This window comes from Aegilops tauschii, chromosome 6 (assembly GCF_002575655.3).
Source record: "Aegilops tauschii subsp. strangulata cultivar AL8/78 chromosome 6, Aet v6.0, whole genome shotgun sequence".
NCBI classification, from domain to species: domain Eukaryota; kingdom Viridiplantae; phylum Streptophyta; class Magnoliopsida; order Poales; family Poaceae; genus Aegilops; species Aegilops tauschii.
In genome coordinates, this window is record NC_053040.3 from 154337760 (window position 1) to 154351328 (window position 13569).

Below are 13569 nucleotides of genomic sequence, written 5' to 3' on the forward strand. Positions count from 1 at the left end.
GAAATCCCCTTCAATTTGGCCTCCCCTTTTCCTTCTACAAAGAGAAAGGGGGTGCCTTCACCTTTTGCATCCAAGTGGCCCAATTCTCCTTACACATCACTTGGCCTTTTAAGCCCTGTTGGTATTAAATTAAATATAAAAGCCTTCTAACTATTATTAGAGTATTTTATTATTAATTGAACATCATTGGAAACATTTTTCACTTATATATTATTTAGTTCGGTATTGTCCGATAAACCCCAAAACCCTTCCGGTGACCCGAAACGCTTTCAGTTTCTTTTGAAACTATTTCGAATATTAACAAAATTATTTCACAAATATTTCCTCGTTACTCTTGTCCTACTAACACTCTGCAGATCATGATTACCTTAAACTTGTGACCTTGTAGATTTGATAAAACATAACAAAACTCGCATCTAGCTCATATTTGGGCTGGATATAAGAGGTGGCGGTCAGCCCAGACGTTCGTGGCCCATTTGAGGATCCCGTCTGGATCCCATTTTCGTTACCGGTCAGTGATCGGGCCGTCCGCCGGGGCGTTTGAGACGGATTCGGGGCACTCGATTGTAGATGCTCGCCCGCGTCCCGTCCAGTGTCCGTTTTAGAACTCTTTTTTGATGGAGGGGATGCTTGTTTTTTTAACACAGTACAGACGCAAGCACTCATATATACGCGCATACACTCATCCTTATGAACGCACACACGCATATCCTACCCCTATGAGCACCTCCGAGAGGCTGAACTGGCATATCATCTTAAGATTTTACGAAGTCACCGTAGATGCCTCGTGGTCGACGGGAACGTCTCCTACCACTAAGCCTATATCGCCAAAATGCTAAAATAAATATGAGTATCACTTAAACCCTGATGGATCAGAGATGTCACTGTCCAACTAACCATCCAACAACAAGGATGTACATTTTAGAACTCGCCTTGTATAGGCACATCGCCTGCACCTTATCCGCCTCGATGTCCTGATCCAAGACTGCGTGCGGGTCCCCGCGGCCGTCGCCCGCCGTGCACTATACCTTTCTCCCCCTCGCGCGCGCCCGACAACGCAACCAAAAAGAACTCGTTCCAAATCTTCAGCCTCCGTCCCGCAATCCACACCCGGCGAGAATCCCCTCGCCAGCGATCCCCGCGCCGCCTTCCTCGCGGCGCCGCCGATCCAACGAGGTAATTCACGGCGCGTCACCGCGCGCGGGTCTCGCCTCCTCCTCCTCCTCCATCTGCCCCCCTTCCCCGCGACCGCTTCTCTCGCGGCCTCCACCTCTCTCTCTCCCCCTCCCGTGGATCTCGGTCCGGATTGTGCCGATCCCTCCCGCGCACGAGCGGCCCTCCCGTGGTCTCTTGGCGTCCCGCCGCCGTCGTCGCTGGCTCCGGTCCGCCACGGGTTAGGCAGGTGCGCTGTCCGAACCGCCCGTCGTGCTTCTTAAGAGAGTCGGCGTCTGCCTGGTCGGCTCGGGCATTGCAGCGTTGGCCGCGAGCTGGATTCCTGGCCTGGATTCTTATTAGATGTGACGGCGTAGGGCGCGCCTGGATTTGCCTGCATTGGGCGTCGTCAGGCGTCTGTCCTGTCCAACACCTCGAGTAATTATCTTCCAGATCTGCCTCGATTAGGTCCGTTTCCTCTGGCGGAGATGCTGCTTTTAGTTGATGTGGGTTTGTGTGATGTGGTTGTGGTCCTTGAATCTCAATGTCTGATGGCATGATGCTGCATTGCCCTGGGAAATTCATTCCATAGTTGTGTTTCTAGTGGGCTATGCTTTATATCCAAAAATTCAAACTAGTGGGCTTGCTTCATTTTATTCTTGCTTTCAGTTAGCGCTGGAAACCATTCTCCTGCTTTAATTGTTAAGTTCCTGTTATGTCGTACTTCTCGGAATATGCTGACTTGGGCAATTTTTTAATTTTGTTGGTGCAGGCATTTGCCAGTGTTTGTGGTTGTAATTTGTCGTAAAGTCTCAGTAATCAACTTTAATCAGATATTCTTGAATATGGTATCAGTGAATGTTGGGTTAGTACACTATGTATTGGACCATATATATGGGACTCTCCTTCATCGCACGAAATTAGGAACGCCATTTTTCTCAAAGGGATGGGGAGGTACCAAACTTGATTTGTTAGAGAGGATGGTGAAGCAGCTATTCCCTGAAGCACCTTGCCAGAACTGGCCACCAACTGCTGTGCAGCCTAAATGGAAAACAGTTTGGGAGACAAAGAACTCTTGTCTGCGAGAGGGAGTTTTCCGGACAACATGTGATGAGCGACTCATTGATGCATTGCCTCCTGAGAGTCACAATGCAAGAGTCGCTTTTCTTACGCCCAAGGATGTCTCACCAGAGAAGATGGCTTGCGTGGTCCATCTGGCAGGTACAAACTTTGTAACTCGATCTTACTCTATCATAGTGTGCCATTATCATCTAGTTAGATAAATCTTCTTTGTCTTTGAATTAATGTTTGGCGGGATCTATAAACCGGTGTATATATGTACTCATATCATATGCAGTGAATCACCATTCCAGATTTTATCCCAACCCACCAGACTTCAGAAATAGTTCTTATAGGCCTTTGACATTTAGATATTACTGGTTGAACAGATAAATGGTATTTTATGCCTATGTAGTTTGGTGACATTTAGCTTTGTAAAAAAAATCCGGAAAACGCAAGAGCTTTGCATGTTGACTCATTTAGCTTTGTCACCTCATTTCAAAACAGAATCAGTAGGCTTCTAAAATGCAGCAATTCAACTTCTCCATCTACTATCTGAATAAAATGGTGAGAGATTTGTCTAGTTTTAGAATTTCTGTTTTCATAATGTAATGTGTTTTCTACTAACAGGCATGACTGTGTTGATGCTATGTTTTTCTTGGAAGTTCTCACTACGATTGTTTTCTTAATACCTGAGATGATCTCCAGTTCTCCCCCCTTTTAACCAGGGACCCACATTTAGTGAATCGAGTTAAGCCTTTCTTCAATATTTTAGGAACCGGTGATCACTCATTTGAGAGAAGGCTCCGGCTTGGTGGACCTCTTTTGAAGGACAATATTGCAACCATGGTTCTTGAGAGGTGAGGTTTGTACAACAGGGGTACCTTGCATTTTTGTCGATTTTCAATCTTCCTGGCTGGAACTGATATCTCAAATGAAATGCAGCCCCTATTATGGACAACGACGTCCTAGCATGCAGCATGGGGCCAAGCTTCAATGTGTGAGTGACTTGCTACTCTTAGGAAAAGCCACTATTGATGAAGCTCGCAGTCTCTTATACTGGTTGCAGGCTGAGGCTGGTTATGGCAAGATGGGCATATGTGGGCTCAGCATGGGTATGTACTTTTCTCATTAAAAAAAGGAGTCCTTGCTTGTCTCCACTATTTTGTCTTAGTTTCATTAGAAAAAATGTCATATGAAAATTACTAGTATTGTGTTTATTTCAAAAACTTTATTCTGAGACTATATAGGAATTCCTTATTTATGAAATATTTTGCCAGTTGTTTTCATAAGCATTTGTTTGTTAATAACAGGCGGTGTACATGCTGCAATGGTTGGATCCTTGCATCCTACGCCAATTGCCACACTACCATTTCTTGCTCCACATTCTGCTGTTGTACCTTTCTGTGAAGGACTTTACAGACATGCCACAGCTTGGGAAGCACTGAGGGAAGATGCAGCAGCATTAGCTAAAGATGCAACTTCTTTGACCGAAGATGCGGCATCCGGTATCAGCATTGAGCAAGTAAAAGACAGATTACGGTCAGTGCTGTCTCTGACGGACGTCACTCGATTTCCCCTACCGAAGAATCCACAGGCTGTCATTTTTGTTGGTGCAACGGTTAGTGCTACTCACTTGTTCTGTGCCATATATATTTAAATGTGATTAATGCTACCTGGGTCTTCTACTTACAACCTCGTAGGTAGATTTCCTACAGAGTATCTCACAATCAGCTTTCATTACTAGTTCAATATGTGTTTTGCTACTATTTCAACAACAGACGTATTATTTACAGCACCTAAAAAGTGATAATATATATGTTTTCTGCATCACTTTTGTCGTAGCATGAGTGTTATCCGAGCTGATCCATTCAATGATCATCCACACCTCTGTTCATTAGCTTGTTTCTGTAATCTGTGCTCTGTAGTGTTGAGTGAAACCTTTTATTAATATCAGAGATCAGAGTGTCTACTATTGAAGCTTGGTTCCAGCCTAAAGCCATGTATGTTGTCCTTGTTTCAGGATGACGGTTATATTCCTAGACACTCGGTCATGGAGCTCCAGAAGGCATGGCCGGGCTCGGAAGTCCGGTGGGTGACGGGAGGCCATGTGTCCTCTTTTTTACTCCACAACGACTCGTTTCGCAAGGCCATCGTCGATGCCCTTGACAGATTGTAACAGGGAGATTCTTGTGTACCCATGGTCACACCAATTGAGCCCTGCAAGCTTGACAGATGCATTTCTTGTTGTATTTTTTAAAAGAGAGCTGAGATATGGCACATTAGTTGTTGTAACTTAATTAAGAGTTTGGATTAAACAAGTGGGAGAATGAGGTGCAGTGAGTATCAAAATTAGTGGAGAGGTTGGCCCATTGGCTGTAGATCACATTTGTAACACAAATACAGTGACTCGTTGATTTGTTTAACTGGCAATAAGATGATTCACAATGCTGAGAAGCAGAGTCAGTCCAGCATAGCAAACACACAGATTACAGTAGGAATGTCAGTTCTTATTTTTTATACTGCCGAATTGTCAGCTGCACGTTATATATATACACAATTACCAGAAGTAACCACCAACCACTTGTCGAAGGAGCAAGAAATGGATCATCCATCATCTGATCACCTCTATCTGAAAACCTAAATATCTTTTCTTCTAGGCTGTACTGTATATGCCTAGCTAGCTAGCCGGCAGGGTGACGATGTAGGCAGGATTTCATGGATGGAACAGACGGCCGCCGGCGCCGGGCTGGTTGGGCTGGTCCTGGCGCGGCCGCGCCAGCCAGAGGGAGCTGAGCGCGCGGAGGCGCTGGGAGTAGTCAGCGACGGCGAGGAAGCACCGCGCCGCCTGCCGCGCCGTCAGCACCTGCGGCAGCCTGTGCAGCGTCTGCAGCCTCAACGCGTCTGCCTGCATCATCATCACATAGCAAACGAAACAGTTGTCAGGCACACTGACTGAGCGCGCGTAAATCACTCGTGTAGCAGGTGTGGGCACCTGTCTGACGAAGGCCTCGAGGGAGGAGAGGTTGGAGATGGCGAGCGACATGTGGGCCATGTAGGCGGCCGTGTCGGGGTAGGGGGAGATGAGCGCGTCGGAGGAGACGGTGTCGGAGAGGGAGCGGTACGTGGCCTGGAGCTCACGGTCCAGAGCTTCCTCGCGCTCCTGCGCCCACCGCTGCACGTCGTACATGCCCGCCGCCTGTTGCTCCGTCAGGGGCTCCATATGCCGCGCCATAACCTACATGTTATTTCCCATTATAATCTACTACCTCCGTTTCTAAATATATGACGTTTTGGCAGTTTGAATATTTAGGAACGGAGGTACTAGATGTGTTGGTCTGATAAAATTATTTAAGACAAGGTTCACTGTCAGCTGCATTGATCTGTTCGACTTTTTGTACCCTATTTCTTTCTACTCAGCATTAGGTTTGTCTTAAGTCTTTTTTTTTGCTAAATGTATATATTAAAAATATCAACATCTACAATGCCAAATATTTGCAATATAAAAATGTATTCCATGATGGTTGATATTGTGAATGTTGGTACTTCTTTCTGTAAAGTTGTAACTTAATATACGTGAAGTTCAAAACATTGAGGGAATATTATCATTTTTGCGGGGAAAAGGAGATATCATTAACTACGGAGAGAATTACATTCCCCATTATGCCTCAGCGAGGGATAATTGCTAACCCAAACAACAGTGCAGCTATGATAACACCCTAATTGAGAAAGTAATCCTAATAATGTTTTTTCAGGATTAATAATCCTTCTAATCTTGATATCTCGTTCTACAAAATTATCTCAAATCTCATAAACCCTACAAGCAAATTGGGACCTGTCTAGGGGAGTCTCTATAATCATCGCCACCACCTCTTGGATGTCTGATATGCATCATTAGTTCAACTACAAACGTATGTCTAAATAGTACGATCCAAATTTGCATTTGTGTCAAAGTTATTTTTTCCTTCCTATTATCTTGAATTTGTCACTCATATAATATATCCAAGGTACAAATTTATGCTCGCAGTTGATCGAACAATCTGAACTGATGAAGATCCCTCACACATAAGATACTCTAGGCTTAGACATGTGATCAACATAGGCTGCGACTGTTTTTTTAATAATTTTTTTGTCGAGTATTGAATGCGAGATTTTGAGCTCTGATATTGTAAATTTTTTATGCTTCAATTAGTTTGGACAGTTCGAACTATAGGGAAAAGATGAATAATATAGTTCAACGTAAGTTTGTTTGATACTCCCTGTATTTCATAATGTAGTGCATATATTATTTTTTTAAGTCAAGTCTCACAATTTTGGTCAAATTTATAGAAAAAATATTTTTATCTAGAATGTCAAACACATATCATTAAGTTCATCATAAGATGTACTCCCTCCATTCCAAACGTTTTTAACACTACAGTAGTGTAAAAAAAACGCTCTAATATTATGAAGTACGGGACGGAGGGAGCAGTTTCATATTTTATATATTTAGTGTTGTAGAGATATAAATAGTTTTTTCTATATACTTGGTCAATGCTTAAAAAGTTTGACTTTTAAAAAAAATCTATACGCACTACGTTATAAACTGGATGGAGTAGTATGTACGTAGTATGTTGCTGCATTAATATCCCGTTCCATCTAGAAGCTAGCCAACCCACATACACGTCGACCTCCCATATCTAACCTCCCTCCTTTACCAACTCTCGCGGCCAAGTACGCTTTCTTCCAGCACAGAAATAGCAATCATAGGCGGCGATCGGTCTCTACTGATTAATCAACCATAGCCAAAGGCTTGTGAAGGCCCGACTGTTCCATCAACTGGGACCTCTCACCTGCTTAAGATTAGCTAGTGATAGGCGATAGCTAGCTAATCCATCATATATACGTCTCTCTCTACCTAATCTTTTGAAGAGCTGCATGCCTTCACCGGTCTCTTCACCTTAATCATCAAAATAATAATACTAGCTAGTAGCATTTGTTCATCATGCTTTGTATCTGCTTGATGCTACATTTTAAGTTAATAAAAAAGTCCTTTTATTTCACAAAAAAAATGTCCTTTATTGAAAGAAGAAACTAATAGCACTTGCATATCCTCAACTAATGTATGTAAACTTAAACACATATGGCATATTGCATATATGTTTAATCTATCTCTTAATGATGATCGCCAGCTTATGTGTCATGCATGCACTACAGCTGTACTCTCAGTTCCCATACAAAAAACCCATAATTGTACGTACCTTGATGAGGTCCGAGGGGCGGGAGCCGCCAATCCAGATGAAGCAGCGCTCGGCGGCGGGCAGCCACGTCCCGGAGACGAGGTGGAACACGTCGGCCCTGGCCACGGCGGACTTGAGCTCCGCCAGCACCACGTGGTGCGCGGCCGTGGCGTCGATGAGCTGCCGCAGCAGCTGCTCGCCGTCCGTCGCCGCCGCGTCGTGCTCCACTCCCTCCGCGTCCACCGCTGCCCGCAGGTGCCGCATCATCCTGTCGTGCTCGTCCACCCACCTCGCGTACTCCCCGTCGAACCATGCCGCCTCTGCTAATTCATTTTATTTATGGAATTATTTATTTTTGCCATGCACATACGAGAGAGATCACATAATTGTTACGAAAAACCTGGAAGTATTGAGCGGAAGGAAATATTTTTCTGTGTGATGGCATATACTAGTATATATGGACTGAACAGCTTAGGGTTTAGTTCCATGCATGCCTGGGCTTAGTCCTCCAATGCCAGCTCCACCACCCAAGATTGCACCCTTAGGCAAAGAGATGGATGAAAAAAATTAGTTAGGTGGTGATAGAAAAAAAGTGCAATTAAGACATAACTTAATTATAGATACCCAGCTTAATTCTTGAGCCATTATCTTAGACTGGATGCATGGCTACAGGGTTTAGATCCGTACTTTTGGTATTGGTGTATATTAAGTTAAGATGTTAGAACAATTAGTGGTTATACTAGAATTTCATTTACCCGATTTATTCACTGGAAGTGGCTTTTGATACTTTAGATTGGATGCACACTTGCTTAAACCTCATGTACTCTTACCACCCTTCGGATGTCTTCAAGTTTCCAGGAACGGGACAAATCTTTCACACTATAGTGGTGGCTATTTGCGCATACGAAAACCCTGAACTTACGGATGTATGTTACGGATCCCACCCACTAGTCTCCCCTCAGATCCTCCCCCCCCCCCCCCCCCCCCCGCGAATTTTATCAGGCTGCGCTCCCTCCCCCGTCCCCTATTTTCATTTCCAATCAAACTTTGTCATGTCGGCTTGTAGATTTTATGTTGTAGGTTGGGTCTGTAGGTGTAGCATCTCTCTTGCACATATTTGCTTCACAACTGTTGCGTATGCTTCTAAGGTCCTGTTTGTTTCAGCTCTGGGAGGTAGCTTTGGACCGGGAAAAACTAAATTGAAAACAAACATCTATTTTGAGCAGCTGCGGAATCACAAAGTAAAGCCGATACATGTTATTTCCTGTGTAACAGGCCAAAGCACGTCCCGATGTACTTCACAACCAAAGTTGTTTCCCATCCCCATGCCCTTGGCATTTGGTCGTAATTACTATGTCATAAATGCCATCAGATGCATGACATATCTCTCCCTTCACCCCCTCCTCCTGAAACAGTGCCTTCTCATTAGCCGTGTGCTTCATAGTTGTGTTCCCAAACAGCTGACCTTCGCTGGAGCAGCTTCCTCAGCACAACAAGTCCACATCTGAATATGTTGAAGCTGTAGCCCAAACAAAATAGGGCCTAAAGCCAACTCCCCAAAACCGCCTCTTCCCTTCATTGTCTCCCACGTTCTCTTTTGTCGTTGATAATCAATCAACAAGGTGACAGATGCGCTCCTAGGCCCCAACCCATCATTAACGATTGTGAAGCCCCACTCTAGTATTTCGTTTGTCAAGTGCTGAAAGCATTGCCGATCTATTGCCCATCGGAAACCGCGATCCTAAGCCCAACTGACCTGGCCACACATATTATTGTACCTAAGCCGGGAGTAGTACATAGGCGTGCGTGTAGCTTAGTATCATTAAAGTATTTTTAGAATGTTCACAATCATTGAGTTGATGTTGAGTTGCTTGTTCCGGCACCACCTTATTTTTTATCTCCATTCGTTGCCGCTATATCCACCATTGTACATATCCGTCGATTGAGAACCATAGTAGCCATCGTCCTTACAAACTTTGTTCAGTGTCCTCCTTATACTCATGTGCCAAACTTTGTTCAGTGTCCTCCTTATCCACCATTGTATATATCCGTCGATTTCGTCCCACTCCCACCCCACCTGAAATCTGAGGTCAGCTCTCTCTGGAACCTCGGTTGTACCTTTGGTGAAATTTTACCTTAACACATGCACACAACCACCTCGGCCACCTAAAGATTTCCCTATAACTTGTATATTGTAGTAAATTTTTAGAAATTATTAATTTGAAATGAAAAATTATACTGCTGGGCCAACACCATGGACAATGCAATTGATATAAAGGTTGAAATTCAGACATTTTGGGGTATATATTTTAGAAATCTTCTTCTGGCTGCTGCTACATGATAGAGTGAATACCATGAATTTGCTACACCGCAAAACCATGTATCCTGACAGTTATGATTGTGCCCTCTGTGCTGAAGGGACTAAGGAAACATCAATCCACCTCTTCTGAAACTATAACTTCATTCTCCATTTTTGGGAGCATATTACCCATTTCAAGAAGACAGGCATTTCAACTTTTGATGAGATTCAAACTGCCTGTGCTGAATTGCCCAAAGACATCATCATCATGGCATGTTGGGCTTCTGGTCAGTCAGGAATGACAAGATTTTTAGTCAGCACCTCCACATCGTCAAGGATGGAACCACTATCTAAAGAGGGCCTTTGGACAGTGCAACTCAGGGCAAAACCAGATAAAGCAGACAGGATCAAAGACTGGGTTGAACTACACTTGTAAATGATGTATTTTAATTTCCCTAGAGAGGGTGTTGGTTGAATTTATATGTACTGGACCTCTGTAATTTAACTTTTTATGTTTTAATATAATAGTTCTACGGTTTCAGGTCAAAAAATATATTTCATATAGTCATTCATATCACGATCTATTTTATATCTTTGTACCTTTCCCTTTTCGATTTCCCACCCGGGAATAGAGAACATGCATATATACCTGAGCGCTGCATCTCTGCATCTCCTGCTCCATCTGTGACAGCCTGACCCTACTCGTCTCCAAATTTTGAATGTAAGCCTACACATGCGCAAAAGACAAACAGAGAACCAATCATATCACAAGTCTAGAAGAAGCGTACTTGTCATGCAGAAATGTGGAAACCTTTGGGGCCCTAGCTAGCGAGCTTGACAGTACGCACAACTTTTAGGTGGTAGTAGCAGGTTAACTTCAACGTCGGACCCCAATTCTACACACCAAACAACGCGGACTGCCAAACCACTACTGTGTACGTGTCAGGTTATTGCAGTGATTAACCAGGTTAATCAACTATACATACCTTCTTCCTAAGCCTGCTCTTCCTCGCGGCCTCCCTGTTCTGCGCGAGCCTCCTCAGCGTCTTGGCGTCCGGCGTTCTGGGGCCCTCGTGCTCTGAGGTCGACGGCGTGCCGGCGCCGCCGCTTCCGCTTCCTTCTCTCTGAAATGGTAGCGACATCACAATTCACGGCACAGAAATGTCACAAGAAGGGTGCATGTGTAGAATAGCTAGGGAGCTAACCTTGACGGTCGCCTTGCCGCCTGGTGCCGTCATGGCGGACTGCTTGGACGGCGGACGTTGCGGCTTTAAATTAGAACTCGCGGCGACGATGTTCGACGTCGAGGTGGCGGCCTTCGGAGAAGGCTCGGCGACGACGTGCATCGGCCGAGAAGGGAAGATGTTGAGAGTCTCTGCATGCACACGTGAAGAGAAGTCTAACGCGACCATTTCAGAACGAAAATCCTACACTTACGGATGAGTTGTTACGGATTACATCTACAGGCCTAGTTGTCCTCTTTCTATTAAACCTCCCGCCTGAATTTAAGGGTGTGGGCCCTGTGATATCCAACCACTAGTTCCCACACCAGTCCGTAGCGAGAATCCGTAGCATTTTTATCCGTAAGTGTAGCATTGCTCATTTCAAAATATAACACTGGTGTACGCGGCGGCTGTAAATTTCCAAATGGAATATATGGTTTCACACTCCTATCGAGGAGGAGAAATAGAAGGGGAGGCACCCCTAAAAAAAGGTGAGGAAATGGCCCTGTTCGGGCAACAAAGAAAGATGTAACAAACACGTCATTCTCTCCAACTAGAGAATATCTTTTTAGGGAAAGAATTGTCATATACTCCCTCCGTTCACAAATAAAACATGTTTTGAATATTTCAATATGGACTACATACGGACAAAAATAAGTGAATAAACACATTAAAGTGTATCTATATACATCCGATTCATTCAGAAAAAATAATTAGAATATATATTTGTGGATGGAGGGATTGTTATTACAGAAAATAGAAGCTTTGGGGGAAACAAGGAAAAAAAATCATAATATCTTATCAACATTGTTGGGCAGCCTATGCCGAAACTCAACCAGGCATGTCAAATCGTGGTAGATGGCATGTTTTTTCATGTGTGCAACTTATCGTCCAAAAAATTATATATCTATGGCAGGAAAAAGGTATCGCATCTATCCCTCCCTCGGAGCTATATATGTGTGTATCCTCAATATCTCGACTAATTCTTATATTGTGTTGTTGCAGGGCCAGATGTAAATAGTATCATCTTATATTAATATATTACCCTTTGTCAGAAAACATAATTTTGATTGGGTATGCTATATGTGCATTCCACACATCATACCACCAGGACACGAGGCACCTCACGGCTCTCATGTGCCGGGTGTGCCTCAAAGCTATATATTCATGCTACATTAATTCAGTATGTTAACCTATTAAATATTGTGTTATATCAGAGAAATTATAATCGATTAAGCATGTCTTACGTGGTTGCTCTTGAACTGATTGTTGGTCCTGGCTGTTGATGTAGAGGAAGAGGGCTTGATCAAGTTCTGCCAAGTCCTCGTATCCGCCAGGGTCCTTTCTGCTGCACTTGAACAAATTAATATAGCGAAATATTGCAAAAAGATTATCATGGTCATCATTCCTAATTAATTGTGGCTCGCATATATATATGTTTTTAAAGGTCCCAATGAGAGAATCATCACTTCAAGGAAGAGGATAACACTAAGAGGAAATGCTTGAATAAAGTAAACTTTGAGATTCTTATTGAACATATCCATGAGAAGCGCTCTTTTACAAGATGAACAAGAAATGATACTTTCAACACAATTCTTAGAACTTAAAAGGCAACATGGAAACTGGAGAGAAATGCTGAAATGAGAGAGAGAGAGAGAGAGAGAGAGAGAGAGAGAGAGAGAGAGAGAGAGGATGAAAGTTTATTATGGTAGCAAGTCAGGCTAATTAGCTGCACTATCGCCTTCTTTACATTTGGACCAAACAACATCAAAATAAGTCAATATATACACGTACAGAGACTCTGAAACATCATCTTCAAACTAAGATGCTACCTTCATCCTTACGCCTTCAGATAATTAAGTTTTTTACTTGTTTGTGAAAGACCAACTTATGCATCATAACTAATACACGAGAATAACTCCAAAAGCTTAAGAAAAAACAGAAAAGAAAATATTATCAAGGTGAAAAACATCAAGAAAAGAGCTCTAATTACTTGTCACGAAGAAAACAAGAAAATTTCCATGGTGTTAGGGTTTACATGATGCTTCCATGGGTGGACGAGGTAGCAGCGGTAGAAGCTTGGATCATCTCGGCGTGCGCTGAACAAGAAGCCTGCTCATGCGGCTGTTGCCATGGCCTATCCCCCATGCAAACACCTCCCAGTATCAATCAACTCTATAAGCTTGATATATCTTCTCAATCAGCTCAAGAAGCAGCTCCAGCACCTGTTCTTCACATCTGAAGTCGGATTAATCCAGCAGATCAGGATAATCACCGGTAATCCCGCACCGCCGCAATCCGATCCTTTTTCCGTAACTTTCCCCCTTGTTCCTAGCTATGGCTGGATTCGTTAGCTTGTTCTGACCGGAAGCTGGCAAAGGATAGAAGATGACTTGTATAGCCTGAGGTGGAGTGCGTGTACAAGAAATATAAGGGAGTGGTTGCAAACCTTGGAAAAAGGTAGACAATAATTAGACTTTTATAAAAAGGGAAGAATACGATGTGTGATTAGATCGAGCCGAGTCGGTAGCAAGGACGACTTGTTTTTTATGCACTTGCTATGTCAAATGTTTGGAATTCATAGATGAGTACTAGTGGATTACTATTTAAATGGTGA

General features: G+C 43.5%; 2 protein-coding genes across 6 annotated transcripts; one reads left to right on the plus strand and one right to left on the minus strand.

Moving 5' to 3' along the window:
- The first annotated feature begins 971 nt into the window (after positions 1-971).
- LOC109764006 (uncharacterized) lies at positions 972-4668 on the plus strand. Of its 2 annotated transcripts, none has more exons than XM_020322884.4 (6): positions 972-1176; positions 1925-2373; positions 2987-3071; positions 3157-3326; positions 3525-3832; positions 4235-4668. In XM_020322884.4, the coding sequence occupies exons 2-6, from the start codon at positions 1998-2000 to the stop codon at positions 4388-4390; spliced, it is 1095 nt and encodes a 364-aa protein (XP_020178473.1). In that variant the 5' UTR covers positions 972-1176; positions 1925-1997; the 3' UTR covers positions 4391-4668. The 2 variants fall into 2 exon arrangements, with proteins under 2 accessions (XP_020178473.1, XP_040248185.1); XM_040392251.3 differs by having other exon boundaries at positions 1060-1620.
- LOC109764005 (transcription factor TGAL9) lies at positions 4600-13359 on the minus strand. 4 transcript variants are annotated; one of them, XM_045229806.2, is made up of 10 exons: positions 13178-13353; positions 12991-13089; positions 12200-12300; positions 10935-11104; positions 10716-10853; positions 10379-10456; positions 7925-7970; positions 7452-7750; positions 5207-5449; positions 4600-5119 (listed from the first exon to the last, which is right to left on the minus strand). In XM_045229806.2, exons 2-10 carry the CDS (start codon positions 13038-13040, stop codon positions 4928-4930), a joined length of 1317 nt encoding a protein of 438 aa, XP_045085741.1. In that variant the 5' UTR covers positions 13041-13089; positions 13178-13353; the 3' UTR covers positions 4600-4927. The 4 variants fall into 4 exon arrangements, with proteins under 4 accessions (XP_045085741.1, XP_045085742.1, XP_020178469.1 ...); XM_045229807.2 differs by having other exon boundaries at positions 12200-12297; positions 13178-13305; XM_020322880.4 differs by having other exon boundaries at positions 12200-12297; positions 12991-13359.
- Positions 13360-13569: the final 210 nt, after the last annotated feature.